We start from the raw sequence: 20,726 nt of genomic DNA, 5'->3' as shown, positions 1-20,726 counted from the left end.
CACCTTCCTCCTCCACCTTCTCCAGGGAGCCCTCGCCCCTGGCCTTGCTTCTTCCTTCCTCCCTGCCCCAGTCCTGAGGCCACCCCCGTGTTCTTTCAGCCAGAGTCTGCCAGGGTCTCTTCCGGTGTGTGGGTTGGATCTCGTTCAGGTAAGCCAGGAGTTCCCTGAGATGGGGCCTGGATCTCCCTTCGCCCCAATTAGAAACACCCCAGGGATAGGAGCCTTCACATTTCCTCCCTCACTTGAGGACGTGAGGGAGGCGCTGAGGGCAATCACGAGGGGGAGCGATGGGAAAGAACCAGCACGAGGTGAGGAATCAATAAGAACCGTGTCCCTCCTGAGCTCCGGCCCAGGGGGCTGGGAAGAGAAGAGAAAGGAAGAGATGTGTATGTTCAGTGGGAGGAGCGGGAGGGAAGAGAGACAGTTTTGATGGCTCCTCTGGTGGGTCTGACCAGAGGTTCCCAGATGAGTTTACCAAAGCAAGGGCCGGGACAGGTGACGGTCCCTGTTACATGGGCAGATGTGGGGGAGGCCAGCGCTGGGGGCAGTTGTCGAGGATGGGGCGAACCTGCTCCAGCAGTCTCCTCTTCCTCGAGCCCACACGCCTGCAGTAGCTTTGCACGCCCTGGGCTCACCGAAGTAATCCAGAAGCGCTAACAAAAGCCCCCAGGCACCCTCTGATCTCGGCCTGGGAGAGCCACTGGGTTCCAATCCTGGATCTGCCATTAATTAATTTGCTGAGTGATCTTTGGCAAGTCCCTCAACTTCTCTGGGCCTCCCTTTCCTGTTCCCACCCAACCACCCCATGAACAGGTGCCTGAGGGAGGAGGTGGTGCCTCCTCCAGGCTGGCTCTGAGGCAGGAGGGTGGATGAGATGACCTTCCCAGAGGCCAGGGCCGGTGGCTTCATCCTGGACCCTTTCTCTGATCAGTGGAGGATGCTGATGAGGGGGATGTAGTGCTGTTTCACTTCTGAGGGGAACATTAATCTCTCCACACCTTCTTCCCCGCCCCTCCTTGGGGTGCTTCCCCATGAATCGCCCCCTGGGCCTCGGCTTCCTCCCTTGACCCACCCCATCTTCCTGCCCACCTGGGGCCCTGCACAGGAGCAGGAGCAAACCCTCAGGAGAGAGACAGTCCTGAGCCCAGCACTCCTGATGAGCAATAATTTGTTTTATGACAGAAAAGGAAATTGTCTTCAGTTTCACAAGAGTGAAACGAATTCGTTTGAAGTAGTTTGCCCGAGGCAGGCAGGAGAAGGTTTCTCTCCCGAGCTTGCCTTCCCTCTCCTTCTCTCCCCCTCTCTCCCTCTTCCCTTCTAATTACTGCAGCTTCCAAGCTGTTGGCATGAGTCGATGCCAGGCTGTCAGATGCCAACTGCCCCAGGATCTCACCTCTTGGGTGTGGATAGGGGGATGGAGCCACAGGAACAAGGTGGGGTGGCTCTCGGTTCAGCCTCTGCCATGCCCAAAGCCTTACCTGGCACCCTCACGGAGGGAGGAGGAGGGCTGGGGCAGAAGGCAGCTCTCCAGGGCCCAGGAGAGACCTGCCACGACCTCGCGGGCTTTCCATGATTTCTGACCAGCTCTTTCCTCATTCTCTCTCATTGCAACCTAGAAGCTGGCCTCCATCGTGGGCAGGAAAATGAACTATTGGCCACCTGCTGGCTTCAAGACCCTAAGATTCATTTGGGGTGGACAGGGGCGGGGGAGGGGGCGGGGAGGAGCGCACCTGTGGACCATCAATGCTCTCATTAAGAAGTCTGGTGAAAGAATTGAAGAATCATGGGATCCTCCTATGTCCATTCGAAGGGCCTCTCCCTCTTCCCCTCACTCTTTTTCTTCCTTTCCCCATCTATCCTCCCATTCATCCATTTCACAAACTTGTCAATTCTTTGTAGAGTGCCAGGCACCATCCCCACCACTGGGAGTGGAGCGATGCACAGAAGCTCTGGCTCCATGGAGCTTACATTCTAATGAGTTGTGCGTGAGCTCCAGGGGGAAGTGGCTGTGCCTAGGACACTCCCAGAACAGAGTAGGCACTTAAAAGTATTTGCCGAATAAATGACTAAATGTCCGGTCTGGATCAAAGGTGACAACACGAAGGTTCAGCTGCTGAAGAAAAAGAATCTCTTTTCAACCCCTTCCCTGTCACGCTCCCCCCTCTCTCCCTTCCTCTCCAGGGAGCCCTCCGGCCATGGTCCTAGGTGAGGTTGTGAAGGGGCAGCTGGCTGCATGGAGAGCAGGCAGCCGCCAGGCTCCAGGGCTGCCAACCTGGCACCGCTGCTTGGCGCTCATCGCCCTCTAAAACAACAAACTGTATGTCTCTAATTGGGCACTTCCTGTTTGTCTTGATATTATCTCTGGTCCTTGAAGCCCACAAGTCCAACCAGGGATGGGGCAAAGGGCAGGAACTTTGGGGACTCGGAGAGAGGGCGAGACAAGGGGGCCCTTCCCTGCAGGTTTTCAGGCTGCGCCCCAGGGCGCTGGGCAGAGTCGAAGGGCTGATGCTCCAGGGCACTGAGTGAGGAGCCTGAGTCCCCCTGCCCTGGGCTGCAGGAAGTTCCTAGGGGTTCTGGTCATCCCAGGTTTCTGAATCCCTGAGATGCCTTTCCCTCTGTGACTTTTGGTTTTCTAATGCTGCAGAACAGGGGGATCTCAGGGTGGGCACAACCAACCTTCATTGCTTTCTCCCTTTCTGATTCCCAACTTGGCTGGGAAGTCCTTTTTGATGTCTGACTTCAATACCTTTCACTGGCCTTTAGGGAACAGCTCCAGCTTTTAAGTCTTACCTGTCTTAGGTTCCTGAATCAGTATTGCAAGCGCTTTACACATGAAACTTCTTTTAGCTTTTGAAGTCCCCTTGGGACCAGCTGTCTCTCACAAAAGCAGCCCCCCACCTTGTGAGTATGTCCACCGTGCTAGGCATCAAGAGGGCTGCCCCTGTAGGTGGTAGGATCAGGGCAAATTCCAGACAGGCCCCCACCCCGGCCAGAGGAGCAGCCTCTGCCACCCCCGAGCTCCAGGTAATAACCTAGGGGCCACGCCAGGCTCGCCAGCACCTGAGCCACCGGCAGCAGATAATGACGGGGGAGCTGGGCAGGCAGAGCCAACCCCTCAATCAGGAAGCAAATTAAAAAGGGGAGGAATCTCCCAGACAGACCACAACAATGAGACCGGCCCCCTTTCCAGGGCACTGCCCGCCTTCCCCTCTACTCACCAATGTTGGCTGCCAGGTCCTGGTACCCAGCCCTCCCCTCTAATTCCACTCTTGTGGGATCCACTTGGAGGTTTTCTGGGTGACCCTGACTGCAGGTTGGTGGCAGTGCCCAGCTGGCCAGGACACAGGATGCCGGGCCTCTTGGGGATCCTCATCTGCCAGCCTGATCTTGGACTCCTGACAGGGCACGGGGCACCGAGGGGTGGAAAGAGGAAGGCTAGGGCAGCGTCTTGACGCCCGGGAGCCAAACTCTGGGTGGCTGTGACAAAGGGCACAGTTTGATCGAGTGCAACGTGTTTGTTGCACACTCAGCACTAGTTAGTGTACGAGACGCTGGGGGGTCAGAAAGATGAACAGAGAACATTCCAGTCTCTCGGGGGGCTGGGGATCTGACACATGCGTTAATCACGTCCCCCATCAGACAGCGTTAAGCCCTCTGCCCTTTGGGACTTTGAAGGAGCACAGAAGAGGGTACCTTGGAGAACGGGAGAAGGCTTATTAGAGGAGGGAGACATATGGGCTGGGCTGCAGAGGGTCAAGAGGAGCTCACAGGTGGAGAGATGGGAAGAGCATTTCTGACCAGGCACAGTATGGGGCATGAAAATGTATGAACAATAAGGGTGGAGGAGAATCCCCCTGTGGCCAGAACCTGGGGAGTATAAGGGGTGAGGCAGGAAAGGTAGGATGAGACCAGATGGGGTGTAGGGCTCCAATTCCAGACCAAAGAGTATGGAGTTTCTCCTGTAGGTAAGGGGAAGCTATGGAATGCTTAAAAATGATAACTTATTTATTTTTAGAGAGAGGGGAAGGGAGGGAGAAAGAGAAGAGGAGAAACATCGATGTGAGAGACACAGCCCAACCCACTTCATGCCTGTCCCCTACATGCACACATGTAGGGGGGACTGAACTGCAACCCAGGCATGTGCCCTTCACTGGGAATTGAACCAGCGACCTTTCCCCTTGTGGGATGTCGCCCAAGCAACTGAGCTTCACGAGCCAGGGCTCAAATGCTTTTGAGCTGAGGCATGACATGATCAGGATGCTGCCACCCAATTAGAAGAATTTTCACTGTTCGCAGAGGGACAAGAGGATTCTGCTTTTTCTGCCCCTGCCTTTCAACATGGCTGCTGTCTAGTCAGCCCTTTCTCCCAGCTCCCACTCTTCACCCTTGCTCCTTCTGTGCCAAACCTCCAACTTATGCCAAGCAAGCTAACACGGCAGAGTGCTTCACCCCCACCCCCAAGCTCTCATCCCAACCCTGCATGTCCCAGACATCCTGCTGGGTCCCTCTACTTCCATCACACACGCAGGGCCTGTGGGGGTTGCGGGTAGAAGGATGGGTGGGCAGAGGAGGAATGGCAGGGAAACCGGGCTCATTTCTTCCCTGGGTCTTTGGGTCTCGAGGCCTCTGCTGTGTCTTCCAACCTGAGCCATGCTTCTCAGGTGAGAGGTGTAACCCTCCTCAGGTGAGAGATTCTGGAAGCTTCGATTTCAGGAAAACATTTTTCTAATCCACTTAGCTGTGGCTTATCCATCCCCTTCTCAAAGAAAGTCACTGGGCTGAGGACTGTGTGGTATGAAAAAGACTTGGTACCTGCCTTCCAGGAGCCCGCCGACCAACCAGTAGGGAAATAAGAAGACAACTCCATGGAAGCAGGTCACACGGCATAAGTACTAGGAAAGTTCGGAGAAGCAAGCCAGCGAGGCTGCTGACCAGAGGACTCCACAGAGAAGCAGTCTCTGAGTGGGACTGTGCGGGATGATAAGCTTTCCCACAGCAGAGATGGGTGGCAAGGCGGAAATAGTTGGAGCAAAAGTCCGAAGGTTGGCCCTGGCTGGTGTGGCTCAGGGAAAGGAGCAGGGGCTTGAGAACCAAAAGATCGCCTGTTCGATTCCCATTCAGGGCACATGCCTGGGTTGCGAGCCAGGTCTCCAGTGGGGGGTGTGGGAGAGGCAACCAGTCAATGTATCTCTCACACATCGATGTTTCTCTCCCTCTCTTTCTCCCTTCCTTCCCCTCTCTCTAGAAATAAGTCAATTAAACCTTTTTGGAAAAAGTAGGAAGGCTGGACATAATTGGTGAACCTTGAGTCCAGCAGGCCGGCCTGGGCTGGAGAGTTTGTACAAGGACCAAGGGAAGTAATGACGGCAAAGGTGATGGAGGCCAAGGAGCAGGGTCTTGAATGTCACAGGGAGTCACTGGACATGTTTGAGATGGATAGTTCCAGGGCAGAGTGGCATTTCAGGGTGATTAACCTGTTATTGGTCTGCAGGGCAGCTTAGGTGGCTGGGCACAGAAGTGGAAGAAAACCTCTCAGAGATCTAAAAAATAATCCAGATGAGAAATAATTCCTGCACCAACTTGGCACTTCTCTAGGATTTTCAAATACCAGTTGCCATTCCCACTTCATTCATTCATTCATTCATTCATTCATTCACTGAACAAATACTTATTAAGCACTTGCTAAGTACCAGGAACCATTTTAGGGTCTCGTTGCACCCCCACCCCCACCTCTCTCTTGCTGACTCTTGGATTTGAAGACAAAGGTAAACTCTCACCCACACGCACCTGGGGACTTTAGCCCAGTCCCCTTTCACTACCCCAACCCAAATTATCCAGGAGCTTCTGCCTTTGGAGCAGGTATGTGGGGAAAAAATGAAAAATCAGACAACACATGCAGTAAGAATTTTGGGGACAGCGCGAGGTAGGAAAATTTGAAGGTGGGAGGGTGAGCAGCTTGGGCAGCAGAGAGCTGTTGGTGGGAGGAAAAAGCAAAGTTGACAGCTGAGTGTAGGGGGGACCTGGGACCTCTGGGGGAGGGAGGCTGGGAAGGAGGAGAAAGATGGAGAGAAGGAGGACAGGGGCTGGGAGGGAGGGACAAATTAGAGAGCTGGAGAAGGAAGTAGAGTCTTAGCAGCCAGAGGAGGTGGGGGACTGGGAGGCGAGGGCAGAGGAAATAGGCCCAGGCACAGGAGACAAAAGTCTGGGAGTCTGAGCCTCTGAGGAGCCACCTGGAAGGTGCAGGCAGCGGCAACATCAAACTTGGGATCGGAGGGTTGGCTCTGGAGTGAGTTGCAGTTTTGGGGCCGGTGGGGGGGGGTGCTGTGGATCCAGAGGGAGCTGAGAGCAAGAGAGATGGGCTATATCTCCCAATAACCCTGCTGGGTCTTCAGCCTCACCAAGCACCAGAGTCCCACCCTCCATCTGTAGCTCTGGGCGCCAACGCACCCACCCCCGGCTTCCCCGCCTCGTCATTGGTGGTGAAAAAGCGCGTTGCTCTGAGATGCGAATGGAGGAGGAAAGGGGTTCTCCTGCCAAATAGGGTCAGTGTTGTGGTAATAGCTCCCCTCCCCGCAAACCAGTCAGGGTCTCCATACACCGTTCACTGATCCAGAGCTGGAGAAAGGGGTGTAGGCCAGCAGGGCCGGCCCAAGAACTGTCTTTTCCTCCCCCCAACTCTCCTCACCCCAAGATTCTCCCATCTTTTGGACTGGACCTGCTACCTAAGCATATGGAACCGATTGAAAGAATTTGTATGCTCACCTTATAATTTATGCAAATCAACTCTGTAATTAACTATAATTTGGAGGCATCCTTTGGTATTTGAGACATTTATCCATGAGGAAATGCCCTAGTGATAATGCTCCCGTATTAACATTATTTACTCCACCTGTGTGGTCTCCTCAGCTTGCTTCCCCCCTTCACTCTGACTTTCTGGGCTGGAAGGTAGGGAGGGACAGGGAAGCCCCTCCCTGGAGCCTGCCTCAGTCCTGACGCCTGGGTGCCCCCAGGGAGTTGGGCTGGCCCTGTCCTCTTAATCGTGCTGATGATTGACGATGGAAGGGGTGCAGCTCTGCCTCCTAAGCCCCCCACCACTCTACTCTCTCCTGCCTGGTGATGGCTTTCTGCTGAGCTTTTTAGCTCTCTTAAAGGCCTCAATGTTCTCATCTCTGAAATGGGTAGACGAAGGACCTGTCGAGGCCTTTATGGGATAATTACTGAAAAGCTAATGAAGGGACTGGGAATCCCCCATCTAGAGGTTTCTGGAGGTGAAGGGGGAGGAGCAGGACAAGAGTTCAGGGCCAGGACTGCCTGACTCACCCTGTGGGGGGCTTTTGGGGGAGGTGGCAGGCAGGCCTTGGGTTAATGGGTTCTGGGTGTGTGTGGAGAGGGTGCATGGCAGCTTCTGTGCTCAACGCCAAGGGCATTGAGCTGTGGCGGGGAATGGGAGGTGAACACATGAAAAGTCTCCAGGCCACTCTCCTATGTGGGTCAGAATTCCTAGCTTCAGAGAGCTTTGGGGAGCCTGCCTTATTCTGTTTCATCTCCTTTCTCCTTCCTGGTCTTTTGTCCTCCTCTGCTCCAGGACATGCTCCTGTTAGCCAACATGCCTGAACTGACAAGCACCCTAAAATTAAGTTCATGTAAATAGCTGGGGCTGGGGGGGCACTCCACCTAGATTTACCTCCAGGCCCCTTCTCCCTTTCCAGGCCGTGTCCCCAGCTTCTTCACTCTCCTGGAGTCCTAGGATTCCTGAACCATCTATAAAAGTTCCTGGCTGGGCTCTGCCTCTGGTCTTAGGTGAACTCTTGTTTATCCCAAGCTGCCTCACCCTAACCTAAGTCAGGGAGAGGGTTCTTCCTCCCCATTTAACGACAAGAGAGCCCAGACCCAAAAGGTGGGTTACACTGGATCCTGTGGGGGATCTAAGTTGGGTGGGGGACAAAGAAAAGGGAGAGAAAGAGTGAGGCTCTGGCAGAAGAAGGAGAGACCTGCTGGAGTAGCCAACATCGCTGATGCAGAGCTCTGCAGGGAGGGACTGACTTGGGCTGTGTGTGTATGTGTCCCAGGCCATAAAAGTGGTACTTTCTTTCCCACCCTGATCATGGAGGAAACCTCAAAGGGAGAGGGGTAAAATTTGGAGAGTTCCAGCCACGCCAGCTCTCCCTTCCTCCATTCTTCAAAAACCACTTTGTCCTTCTCCGACTGCCCGTCCAACCTCTGGGGAGGGAAGGAAGTCCTGTTCTCCCACCCCCACCCCCAGCTGCCTCTTCCAGCTGAAATCCTCCTTTCCTGGCACTCCTCAGAGTCTCAGATCTCACCCCCCCCCACTCTCCCAGGAGAGCTGGGGGCCACTGTTTCCTGGATTATCCTAAAAGCTTCCGAGGGAGGCCGTGAGGACTTGGCAGGGCCCCTGCCAGCATCCTTCACCTCCCCCTCTGCTCTGACTGTCGCCTTCTTTATAAAGCCTGGCTCTCCCCTCACCCTCACTTGCCCCTCACTGCCGCTGCCAGCTCTGGGCTCCATGGACTGGTAAGAGGAGCTGCTCTCTGGCCAGCTCAGGGGATGGAGGTCTCCACTTAAATGGGGGTCATTGAGAAGGGTTTGGAAGGCTTGGCTATCTCTGAATTGGGGAGGGAGGATAACAGGGAGAACCAAAGAGAAGTTCTTTGGAGGTCTTTGGACTCGGCTGGGCTGGGATCTGGTGGAGAAGTGGAGTGGAGTCACCAGTTAATAGACGACTGGGGGCTTCACTCCGATAGAAAAGATGGGCAAATACTAACAGACTTGCAGGGCACACGCCTCACAGAAGTCCATGCATGATAAACACCTGCAGAAATAGTGTGTGGGGGGGAGAAATCACTGCACATGGCCTGTGGGGAACTCCCTTTGTCATGGAGGAAGAGGACATACACCCCACCACCCAGCTTGGAAGGCACACACAGGCATCACGTGCACACACATTTGTAGATAACCCCCCCCCCCACCACCACACACACACACAGATGCACTGTTCCCAGTTAGGTCCACCTTACAGACTGAAAACAGATGTGGATGCTAGTGATACCTGGATTTACGATGGAGTTAATGTCCAGCCTCATGCTTTGGCTCTAGGTAGACCCTCAGTACATATTTGCTGAGTGAATAATGGATGAATGAAAGAAAACCATTTGGCCCCAGCTCTGACTCTGTCCAGTTTCCCAGGAACCTGGGACAGTGGGGTGGAAGAGAAAAAGAAAGGAGGACTAGGTTGGTGTCCAAGATTACCAGCTTGCAGTCTTCCAAGTGCAGCTTGGAGGTTGGGGTGGGGAATAGAGAAGAGTGAGCAACTAGGAAGCCAGGAATTAGGACACGGGGGTTCTGGTCCCGGCTCTGCATAGAAGCAAGTTAGAACTTGTTGTGTGACTTTGAGCTATTTGCCTCTCTGTTCTGGAATTTTTTCCCTACTAGTGAAATGAGGACTTGCACCAGACAATTTTTATAGGTAGTCTAGCTTAGATATTCTCACAGTGCAATCACCACAGAAATTGAGGTTTGGAAGGGACCACAGATGTAGCTGTGACTTGTCCCGGCAATTCAAGATGGCTTTGATCTAAGGATCAGTGTAAGAATGCTGTCCTCTCCACCCTGACCGGTGTGGCTCAGTTGGTTGGGCGTTGTCCCGCAAAGCCAAAGGTCACCAGTTCGATTCCAGGTCAGGGCACCAGCCTGGGTGGCAGGTTCGGTCCCCAGTCAGTCAGGGCACATTTAAGAGGAAACTGATCGATGTCTTTCTCCCTCTTTTCCCATCTCTAAAAATAAATAAACAAAATCTTAAAGAAAAAAAAGAATGCTGTCCCCTCCACCTCAGGATGCAGACTACAGAGGCCGTCGCTGAGGCCAGATGGAGCAGCAGGCAGAACACAGGCTTGGGAGCCTGACAGAGTCGGACTTGGTTTCCCTCTCTGCCTCTTAACAGCTGTGCAGTGTCGGCCAGATCATTTCACTTGTTCGATCCTTGGCGGAATTCCTCATCTACACCAAGGGGATAATAATAACCACTTAGCTGCATGCTCACGAGAATTAAAGATATTTAGTCGATGCTCAAGAAATAAATGCAGGATATGAGGAACACGGGAACTAATGAGACTGCCCCCCAAATGGATCGCCAGCTCTCAGGGAGGTGTGAGGAGAGGAGCGAGTGGCAGCAACGGGAGAGGGACACTTGTGGCGAAATCCATCTATTTACCCCTCTGGGGGCATAAGGGAGAGGAGCGGAAATGACCCAAGTCCTGGGCAGTTCTCAGTCGGGTGGGAGATGCGGCGGGCAGCCCGGTTCAGTTTTGAGATAAGATGATACTGGGCAGCTATGTCCATGTCAGACCCTGGGCGCTGCTCAGCAGGAAACCATCTAGCCCATGCGAAATGGAAAGGGCCGGAATCGGAGGAACGCAAGTAGAAGGTCATCTGGAAGGAAGGTAGTGCGTGCTTGGAGTCAGAGGCAGAAACGGGGACAGGGCAGGAAATCAGAAAGGCTGACTTTCCAACATAACTGCATGATTGTTCAGTTTCGTGCTGATGAGCCACAGGCAGACGAAGGGTCTTTGCTTCTGGAAACCCAAGTATCTGTGGCTCAGGGTGAGGTGGGGTGAAAGGGGGCCTGGGGTGAAATGTCTACCATATAGGGGCTGGATCTCATCCCCTGTTGCTTTTTAGGGAAACAGAAGAAACCAGAAAGATTAGACAATCTGGTGCCTACAAATACCGGGAAGGGGGAACTTGGTCGCCCACCTAGAGTCAGAGCTGGGAGCAAGTGTTCGCACCTGAAGAGCAGTAGCTATGGGAGCAGCCAGAAGGCTAGAGGGCTGAAGGCAGGAGGAGGCTAAGAATGGCTAGAGGTCAGATTGGGCTTAACCCGGGAATCTGAGTCACAGGCTCTGTGCCATGAGCCCGTGAATCTAGATGCTCTAAACGTGGCTGTGAACTGGGATGCAAACCCACACGGCCAACACCTGCAGGCTGAGTGATAAAAGTATGAGGATGGAGAGGGCTGACAATGTAGCCATGGTCACGGAGACCCAGAGCAGTTCCCGATAATCTGTACTCAGGACGCTGAGTGTCAGGAAGAAGGACACCTGACTGATAAAGAAGTCCCACCCTGATGTGTCAGGTTGGTGGGGGGGGCACCCATCCTTTGACTCCCCAAGGCAGCTGACCTAACGGAATTTCAAGGAGAAGGAAACTGAGGCTCAGAGGAACCTGGCCCGCCAGATCAGCTTAGCAAGTACAAGGCTGCGGCTAGAATTTAGGTGCGTCCACTTTTAGTCCAAACACCTTTGTGAATATACCTTAATCCCACAAACAGTTGCTGGGAGACTTTAAAAATAATTATTAACAACAACAACGACGATATCTTTCATTTACTGTGTGCTTACCAGGTGCCCACGGAGCTAAGTATTTTCAGTACATCAATTCCTTTAAAACCCAAGAAACTCTCCCAAATGTGTGCCCAGACTGTCAGATGAGGAAACTGAGTCATAGAAAAGACGCTGCACAGGTAAATCAGACATTGGCTCTGGACGTGAGAACGCGTGTGTTACTTGGGAAACACATACACAAAGATCGATTTTTCACTTGGCTTGTGGATTCAGTTTAACCATTTTATATTCGCATTTCGAGTGTATCCCAGACGGGAATGCAAGACGGGTAAACCAGCGGTGGCAGAATCGCGGTTGCAGAAGCGAGAGTGAATCAATCTGAATTCCAGTTCGGCTGTTCGAAAAGAACTGTAAAGACAAAAAAAAAAAAAAAAAAAAAAAAAATCCACGAAAATTTAAAAAGCCGTTGGCAGAGCGCTTAGGGAAAGCCAACTGGAGCAACGAAAAAAAAAATACGAAAATTGACCAGAATTCCCTTGCAAGACAAGGGTCACTTTGGGAGGTCAACAAGGCGGATAGGAGAGACGCCAACCGGGAAAGGAGCATCGGACTACGGGGGTGCAGAGGCCAGCCAGGCAGGGAGGCGGGAGGGTTGGGGGGAGCCAGGGGAAGGGGGCCGTGCTACCGACCGGCGCTCTGCATCTCGATCAACTCGGTTCTTGAAAGAAGGTGGGAGCCACGAACGCCCCGAAATCTTGCCAGAATGATGCATTATGCGCATTCGCTTTTCTCAAAGTCTTCCCAGACCCTCCGCCCAAGTTAGGGACCTAAGGTTCTTAAAGTTCAGGTGAGAATCGGGAAGCAGTGATAGCAAGGGGTCGCTCAATTCTTCCCAGAAGCGTCCCTTCCCAGGGCCACTCACGCGCCTGCCGCGGCTTTCAGGGCCGGGTGCGCGGGGGCGAGAGTGGTGGGGCTATTCCAGGGTGGATTTCGTCGGCGCCGGGGTGCGGCTTTAAGGGAGATGGAGAGTGAGGGTCGAGGGGCCTGGAGGAGCAACGGGGGCAGGTAGGGACGGGCAAGCGCGGGAGTGGAGAGGGTGGGAGAGAAGAGGAGGCGGTCACCCAGAAAGGCGAGTGGCCGGAGAGGGAGAACCGGAAAGCGAGCGGGAGCACAGGCCGGGGGAGGGAGGTGGCGGTGCCGAGGAGTGGCGGGGGGATAGGGAAGGAGCGCGGCAGCCAAGCTAAGTTTCTCACGGCCCAGGGCTGGGAGTAGAGCGGAATCAGCCTGGGCGCTGAGTCTCGTTTCCTTCTTTCCGCTCAGTTTCGCGGCCACGCTGGTGGGCCGAGGGCGTGGAGGCAAACGGCGCCCTAAGGTGGCTCGGTGTCACCCCAGCGCCCGCCCCTCCTCTCTGCCCCCCCCCCCCGCGGTCTGGGTCGTCGCGCGTTCCCAGCCGGCCCGAGCCAGCTGGAGGGCAGCTTTCCCCGCCGTGCGGCGGGTCTCCGACCCTGAGAAACACTCCGCCCGCGCCCCTCGTCCAAGAAGTGGAGGGACAAGGGAGGAGCGCGGGAGGGGGCGGGCGGCGACCTAGTTAGCGATCCCGCCCCCGCGCCCCTCCCGCCCCCTCGTCGCGGGCCGAGCCAGCAGGGCCTCCGGTCGAGTCGAGCCCGCAAGGGTTAAAGGCGGCCGCAGGTGCGGTGGGCGGGGCCCCGATTTCGGGGAAAAAGGAGCGCAGGGCTGGGGATGAAGGCAGAGTGCGCGGGTGAGTCACGGGCGGAGCTGGCCTCGCTCGCAAGCTCGCTAGCTCGCTGGCTCCCGCCCGCCCTCCGCCCCTCCTCCGCAGGGTCGGGTCGCAGCCCCCGCTGGCCCTCGGCCCCTGCCCCTCACCGCTGGAGAGCCCGTCGGCGCGCAGGGCCCAGGAGCGCCCGCGGGATAGTGCGCCTGCCAGCCGCGCCCGGAGTCCGAGTGCAGCCTCGAGGTAGGGGCCTGGGTCGGGGCGGCGAGGGGCGCTCAACGCTCTCGGGATCCTCGGAAAGACGTGCCCGGAACGCGCCCCTGTGGTGTTGGGGAAGGTGAATCCGAGGGCTTAGAGCCCTGGCGGAGCGAAAACTGGGTGGACGGGAGAGACTGGAGGGAGCGAGGAGGCTGGAAACTGGGGAAACGAGAGCGACTGGGAAAACCGGAGGACTTGAACCTTGAGGACTGGGAGTATGGAAGTCCGACCGCCTGAGTGCCGGTGATCGGGAGAGGCAGCTGGCGGAAAAGGAGAGGAGGGTGTCTCTAGCCACCTAACCGCGTTGGGGAACGCACAGCCCGGAGTGCGCGTCCTGCCGTCTTCCTCCCCGAAACCTTGCTGGCAGGCCCTGCAGCCTAGGACTGGGCTCCCTGCCCTGTGTCGGGAGGGGCCACTCCGTGGAGTCTGGAGCCTCCACACCCCGTAGCCCTTGGGGCCGTTTCCAGGCGCCAAGAGCTATTAGGGTCCCAGGCCGCATTGCTCCCGCCCAGCCCCCTCTGGGCTGCCCTGCCTGGGCCTGAGGCTCCGTTCCTGCTGCTTCACCCTGTTCCTTTCTTGTGGTGAGGCAGCAGGAGCCTGAGTAGGCGCGCCCCAGTACCCACCTCTCTCCCTCTACCAGACTACCAGGGCCACCTCCCTGGTCCCAGAGGCATAGGGCAGTGGGATCGGGGGAGCCCTGCTGTGGGAAGTCCCTGCCCTAAACCACTGCACCTCCTCTGCGACAATCCGAGGCGGCCCAGGGATACAAACCCCACACCTGGGGCACCAGGGCCCGCAGGCCTTAGGGAGAGGTGGTGGGAAGAGGGGGACGTTTAAGTCCCAAATCAGTGGTCAAGAAAAGGGTGGAGGTCTTCAGGTTCCCAATGGTTTGTGGAAGGAGCGGAGAGACCTGGTTCACAGAGGAATGTACAGCACATAGCTTTGACGGAATGAGTACAGGAACAGTCGCTTCTCCAAACACTGCCTCGGTTTCCTCCTCCTCCCCCCCCCCCCCCAAATAAGAGAGTGAACCTGAGCGGTGGTTCTCAACGTTTGGCTGCAGGTTAGAATGATCTGTGTGACGCTTAAAAATAATCCAAGCCTAGAATGCACCCCTTTATAAAATCTCTTCAGGCAAGCCTTCCTCGTAAATTCTGTGATTCTGGCTTTTCCTGTTGCCCTCTGCTTCCCCCACCCTGACCCTGCATCCCTCAAGGGATGGCAATTTTGCCTTCCTGAGCTTTCCGGTAAGCTCTTCTCTTCCTGACCCCCTTCTCTGGGGATGCCTACCCCTCCCCGCTTCACATCTGGGTCTCCCCTCCATTGAAGGAGGAGAAAGCTGGCTGGCACCGGTGTGGGTCAGGGCCGGGAAGGGGCTTAACTTTCTCTGGTGGCGAGAAGTCCCCCAGAAATTGGCACTGCAGCCCCAGGGAGGTGAAGTCCCCACCTGAAGGAAAGATCTGAGGGCCAGGTGTGGGAGAGGGTTTGGTGGAGCCAGGCAGGGAGCTGGGAGGAGTGAGGTTGAGCAGTGAAATGCTCTTCCTCACGAAGCGATAGAATGAGGGCTCTTTCTCCAGAATGTCAGAATCTGCTTTGGGCTTTGGGACGTCTTATTACTTCGAGCTTTGAGTTTCAGAAGCAGACCAATTCCTTCTCCCCATCTGTGTCCTGAGTCAAACTGGGATCGCTGAGATGGGTTTAGGTCATCCACTTGGGCTGGCAGCAGGTCTGCAGCAGGGAAAGGCCACTGTCCCTTGAGCTGGCCTGGGCAGCTGGGGTGGGTCGGTTTGAGCACTGTGCTGTAGGCGTATCCCGCCTACCAGCCCAACTCCCAGGATAAGCTGGGTCCCCTAGGAGAGATAACCTAGGGGAAGGTAGACTTCCATCATCCTCTGCCCTTGGCCAAGAACTTCACATCCTCAACCCTTCCTAGGGGTCTCAAATTCTCTTAACTGATCTTTAGTCCCCAACCAGATGTGCATCTCTCTTCCACTTGGGGGCTTGGAGAGGGGTACTTTGCAGGGAGGGATCTAGGTTGGGATCGAAAGCGAGCTGGTGATTTTGCTCACTTCACCTCTTTTTTGCCTCCTTTAGGTCCCACCTGAGGTGCCCCTGACCGTCCCTGCCCCCCACCCCAGCCCGCATCCCGGCAATGCTAACCGCTGTCTGCGGCTCTCTGGGCAGCCAGCACTCGGACGCGCCTCACGCCTCCCCTCCGCGCCTGGACCTGCAGCCTCTCCAAACATACCAGGGTCACACGAGCCCGGAGGCTGGGGACTACCCCTCCCCGCTGCAGCCTGGAGAGCTGCAGAGCCTCCAGCTGGGCCCCGAGGTGGACTTCTCACAGGGCTATGAGCTGCCAGGGGCCTCCTCTCGAGTAACCTGCGAGGACCTGGAAAGCGACAATCCCTTGGCCCCGGGACCCTTTTCCAAGCTCCTGCAGCCGGACATGTCACACCATTACGAATCGTGGTTCCGGCCGACTCACCCAGGCACTGAGGATGGCTCGTGGTGGGACCTTCATCCGGGCACCAGCTGGATGGACCTCCCCCACACTCAGGGCGCGCTGACCTCACCTGGCCACCCGGGGGCGCTTCAGGCTGGCTTGGGGGGCTACGTTGGAGACCACCAGCTTTGCGCCCCGCCATCCCACCCACACCCGCACCACCTCCTCCCAGCCGCCGGAGGGCAGCACCTCCTGGGGCCTCCCGACGGGGCAAAGGCCTTGGAAGCTGCCGCCCCGGAGACCCAGGGGCTGGATTCCAGTCTGGATGGGGCCGCCCGGCCCAAAGGCTCCCGGCGGTCAGTGCCCCGCAGCTCAGGTCAGACCGTGTGCCGCTGCCCCAATTGCCTGGAGGCGGAGCGACTGGGGGCTCCGTGCGGGCCCGATGGGGGCAAGAAGAAGCATTTGCACAACTGCCACATCCCGGGCTGCGGGAAAGCCTACGCCAAGACGTCGCACCTAAAAGCTCACCTGCGTTGGCATAGCGGCGACCGTCCCTTCGTGTGCAATTGGCTTTTCTGTGGCAAGCGCTTCACGCGCTCCGACGAGCTGCAGCGCCACCTCCAGACCCACACCGGCACCAAGAAGTTCCCCTGTGCTGTCTGCAGCCGGGTCTTCATGCGCAGTGACCACCTGGCCAAACACATGAAAACCCACGAGGGCGCCAAAGAGGAGGCTGCCGGGGCCGCCACCGGCGAGGGCAAGACCGGAGGAGCGGTGGAACCCCCCGGGGGCAAAGGCAAGCGGGAGGCGGAGGGCAGCAGCGCAGCTCCCTCCAACTGAGCTCTTCAGTCGCCTCCCCGCTGGTTACCCTGGGGACATCAGAAGGAGACCCCCCTGGCTTGATGTCCTTGAGGGGCGGCTTGAGGAAGAGGAGAAAGTGGTTATTTATTGAGAGGGAGGAGAAGTGGTGTGGGGTCAGGGAGAGGGGGCTTAGGGGTGTTTTAGTCTCGGGCTGGACAGGATGCGTTTGACTGGCTGGGCCGGGGGAGCTATGCATGCCCCTCTGTTCTCTGTCTCCTCACTGTTTCACTCACATCCCCGAGTGAGGTGGGGGGCGGGGATGGGATAGGGTATCTCTACCGCGGCTGGAGGGCGGACGGGACCCGCTGGAGAAGACGTGCGTCCCGGGAGCAAAGAGGAGTGGGGCGGCCCCGGGCGCTGGGGGTAGCTGTCTGGACGCGTTCTTAGCGCCTGGGAACCGGGACATAAAAGCGCCTCCGGAACCGCCCAGCGGCCCCGTTCTCTTTCATCCCCTTCATAGTGCTACTTCCCCTAGGGTTTCCGGAGGGAGAGCCGAGATAGGGTAGTGGAGGCTGGGGGTCCTCTTTGGGGAGGGGTCTCTATCTGGCTGGGAGGGTTGTTGCTGTAGAAATAACTCCTTTGATGCTCCTCCTCATTAATTAACCCTTCTAGACCCAGTCCGATGGAGCCATGAAGGAAGAGGGGAAGGGGGCCAGAATCTGAGGCTAGATGTTGGGGGGCATGTGGTAGAGAAGTCCCCTTTTAAAATGAGAGAAAGCAGTTTGATGGGGGAATGGAAGGAACTAACCCCTTCCCTCTCAAACTCGGATTCAGTCCTTAACTCTTGGTCTTTATAAAAAACAAAGTTCAGTAGTCCACATTCCCATCTGTTACCCCCACCCCACCCCCACTCCATGTAAGCTTTCAAGGCAGCCAGAAGTCCCCACTCTAGAATCGATGTAGTTCCTCATCCTGGCCTCCCCATCATTCATTTGCCTTCCCTGTGGGGATGGAAGGAACGGGTTACCTCGGCTTTTTGGAAGTCGGTGGGGGTACCCCAGCAGAGGAACGTCCCGCGGGTCCCCCTCAGTGGACTCTGTGTCTGCCTGGCCATCTCCTGCTTGCCCTCCCCTGCCCCTGCAGCTTTGCCCCTCCTGCAGAGCATGCATCAAGAGGTCCCCCACCTTCCATATGAAGGAGTGGTTCTCCCACTGGATAGGGGTCTGCCTTCTGAGGTGATGCCCGGGAAGCTGTCCCTAGTCCCCTCTAGATGCTAGAACTACATCCTGATTGTGATCTTGGACTGGGGGACGGGGAGGGGAGAAATCCAGCTGAGGCTGAGCCGGGCAAAGGGAAGGAGCTGATGAGGAGAAGGTGTGGAGCTAGTGGGCTTTCCCAGGCTTGAGGTAGAGGCCATAAGCTTCCCCCTGACCTCCCTTTCCCTGGCCCTCTTTCCATGCAGAGCCTTATTTGAGGGTTAGTTGTGTATTGATTTTTAAGTTATATGCAAAGGGTATTTTATTTAATATTAGGGCATGTTGTGTGTATGTGTGTGTGTTTCTCTACTGAGCCTGGGGTCTCCAGCCAGGGAGACCCTATCTTGTTCACCCCGTCCAAGGTCTTGGGGTCTAGGCCTACCATGCCTCTTCCTCCCTTGGGGATGCTGGAGCCCAGTCCGAGGACTGGGAGCTCAATGGGGAATGAGGCTGGGATCTGGGTGGGAATATGTGTTTGTGTAGAAGGGAGTCCTTAAAAAGGAGAGGGTGACTCTCCCTGAGAGACTCGTGGGCCTGGGGTAGTTTAAGAAGTAATGTTCTTTCTTTAGGCTCCTTCTTATCCCTACCTCCTGCTAACCCCACCAGAGGCCCCTTTTCTTGCTGAGAGGTTTGGGGGGCAGGAGAGAGCTGGCCAAGCCTGCAGGTTGCCTGGCCAGGTAGAGAGAGGGGGAGAGAGGGAGGGCACCGTGGGTGTGAGATGCCTTTCTCCTCCACCCATCGAAACCAGCCACCCCCTCCCTGGGCTACCAGGACAGCTTTTCCCAGTGACCATTCTAGTGGGAACTCCCGAATGGGTGTTGGTGGGGGGGAACATGGATGTTTCCCCCCAGGGAGGCCCCCAGCTCTAAGGTGTTGGGTGAGGGCTTCGGTTAGGTTTTCTTCTGCTCCCCACTTTTATAGATCTAGGTTGCTTGGCTGTCTGCCCCCTTCTAGGCAGCCCCCTAGAGGAGAAATGTAGGATTTTTTTTTTTCTTTAACTGCTGTGAACCCACTTTGTTGGGGGGGAAGAGGAGAAAGAAACAGCCTGTGTTTTTTATGCCATAATAAAGTCATCAACCACATGATTGCTTCATTGTCTTCCAGCTTGGGTTTCCTTTTTGACTCGGTGTCCCTGGGCAGTGAAGACCGGGCCCCAGGCCACTGCAGGGTGGGGTGGACACTTCCCTTTGATCTGCAGCCCTGAGCAGCCTCTCCCTTTGTTTAGGGCAGAGCTGAGCCCTGATTGAAGGGTCTGATCCTGTCCTGGATGTGGCTGGTGCCGAAGGAGGGAGGAACTCCCTCTGGGTTGATAACGCTGCTGACTGTCCCTCCCAGCTCTTAACCTGTGCAGATGAGGAAGTTCTAGATATTTCCTTCCTCCTCCACATACAAGCCCCCTCTTTCCCTTCCCCTGCCAAGAACGCCTGTTCCCTGCCTTCCCAGAGATGGCCAGCTTCTTGGCACCCTCGCCCCACCCCCATGGGGTGTGTGTGCGTGTATATCAATCGGTTCCTCAGGCTGCGAGTGAGGTGGGGGTGACTGACAGCGATTTCTTCACCCAGGATGATCTCTATCAGGAACAAGGCGATGAAAGGCAGCCAAGATATCTGATGGGCTCCCGCCCAGCTGGAAAGTATTAGGGAAAGGCTCCTACTGCAACTCCCAGATAGAGACCCGCCACAGTTACCCAACAGCACCGTGCACAAATGTGCCCTCGCTGGACCCACGGGGCACCCTCGGGTATGCAGAGATGCCCATCTGTGCACACTTTCCCAGGCTGCCCGATGCCTGGTATGCAGTTGGTGCCTAATTCATGTCCAATGAATGAAGAAGTTCAACGCCAGAGCCCCAAAGCCAGGAAGGTGGACAGAGGGTCAATTCTCTGGGCTCCAAGGGGGCAGGATAAATTATCGTATTCTTGCACCTTCCCATCCTACATGTTTTTAACAAAATTATTACCTTTCCTTTAGTGGGATTTCTACATCCCCTACTCTAACCCTAACCCAATTTCTCGGCCAAATCTGGTGCTCCAGGTCTGCTCATCCATCCCATGTTTGGGAGAGGGTGGGCTCACAAAGTCCACCTTGGGATGGAGCATCGGAGAGATTTAGGGGTCAGAGAGGAAAGCAGGCTGCTCTGGAGGGCCACGTGTTTGTTCCCTCTGTTCCTGCAGTTTTAGAAGTCTGGGCGGAGAGGGGACAGGCACGTTTTCCCAACCTCCCCCCCACTCCACTCCTTGGGGCGCCTCCTTTGTCTTCCTGGTTCTGGGGGAGTTAGACCCCAGAAGCCTGGTGAGTCCTCTCCTCCTTTTCCCCCATCGCTGCCCCCAGGGACAGGAGGGCAGCAGTGGGGCTGGCTGGGCCTGTCTGGGCAGGGCTGGGGCTGCCCCTCCTCCCCTCCCAGCTCCTCCCGCTGACCTGCATTCTTAGCGGGGGCCTTTGGTGGGGCTCTGACGCTCCCTCGGCTCGTTTGCCTTGACAGCAATGCAGCCTGGCTGGCCTGGCCCCCCTGATGGAGCCCAAGGCCACCTCTGACCCCTCAGATCTGGGGCCCTTGGCAGGACGATCGCAGAGGGGCTGGGAGGGAGGGAGGGAACTCAGGACATGTGAACTGACCTTCTGGGCGACCCCTCTGAGCCGCCATCTCCTCTTCTGGGAAGTGGGAGTAGAATTCTAAGGTGGGTGAGTGAAATCAGGAATGGGAAAGTGGCAGAGGAGCAGACAGCCTGAGAACTGCCGCAGGCTACCCACGCCTGTCTTCCAGCCTGTTCCTGCCCCCCAGCGGGAGGCTGGGGAAGTGCAGGAGGTGAACCGGCTTTTTTTCCTGGCCGCTTCGGTACTCCTGTTAGGGCATAGCCTTGAAGTTTGTTTCTAGAA

The 20,726-nt window shown here is 56.3% G+C and overlaps 1 protein-coding gene across 1 annotated transcript; it reads left to right on the top strand.

Moving 5' to 3' along the window:
- The first annotated feature begins 13,076 nt into the window (after positions 1 to 13,076).
- Positions 13,077 to 18,923, top strand: SP6 (Sp6 transcription factor). The gene is made up of 2 exons (XM_024573159.3): positions 13,077 to 13,332; positions 15,442 to 18,923. The coding sequence occupies exon 2, from the start codon at positions 15,500 to 15,502 to the stop codon at positions 16,631 to 16,633; it is 1,134 nt and encodes a 377-aa protein (XP_024428927.1). The 5' UTR covers positions 13,077 to 13,332; positions 15,442 to 15,499; the 3' UTR covers positions 16,634 to 18,923.
- Positions 18,924 to 20,726: the final 1,803 nt, after the last annotated feature.

The sequence above is a fragment of the Desmodus rotundus genome, chromosome 9 (genome assembly GCF_022682495.2).
Source record: "Desmodus rotundus isolate HL8 chromosome 9, HLdesRot8A.1, whole genome shotgun sequence".
NCBI classification, from domain to species: Eukaryota; Metazoa; Chordata; class Mammalia; order Chiroptera; family Phyllostomidae; genus Desmodus; species Desmodus rotundus.
The sequence above is the reverse complement of the archived record's forward strand: the minus strand, read 5'-3'. Positions and strand labels throughout refer to the sequence as shown.

Bases quoted from the DNA above. Each gene is read 5' to 3' on its own strand.
- SP6 (XM_024573159.3), top strand. From the start codon at position 15,500: ATGCTAACCGCTGTCTGCGGCTCTCTGGGCAGCCAGCACTCGGACGCG.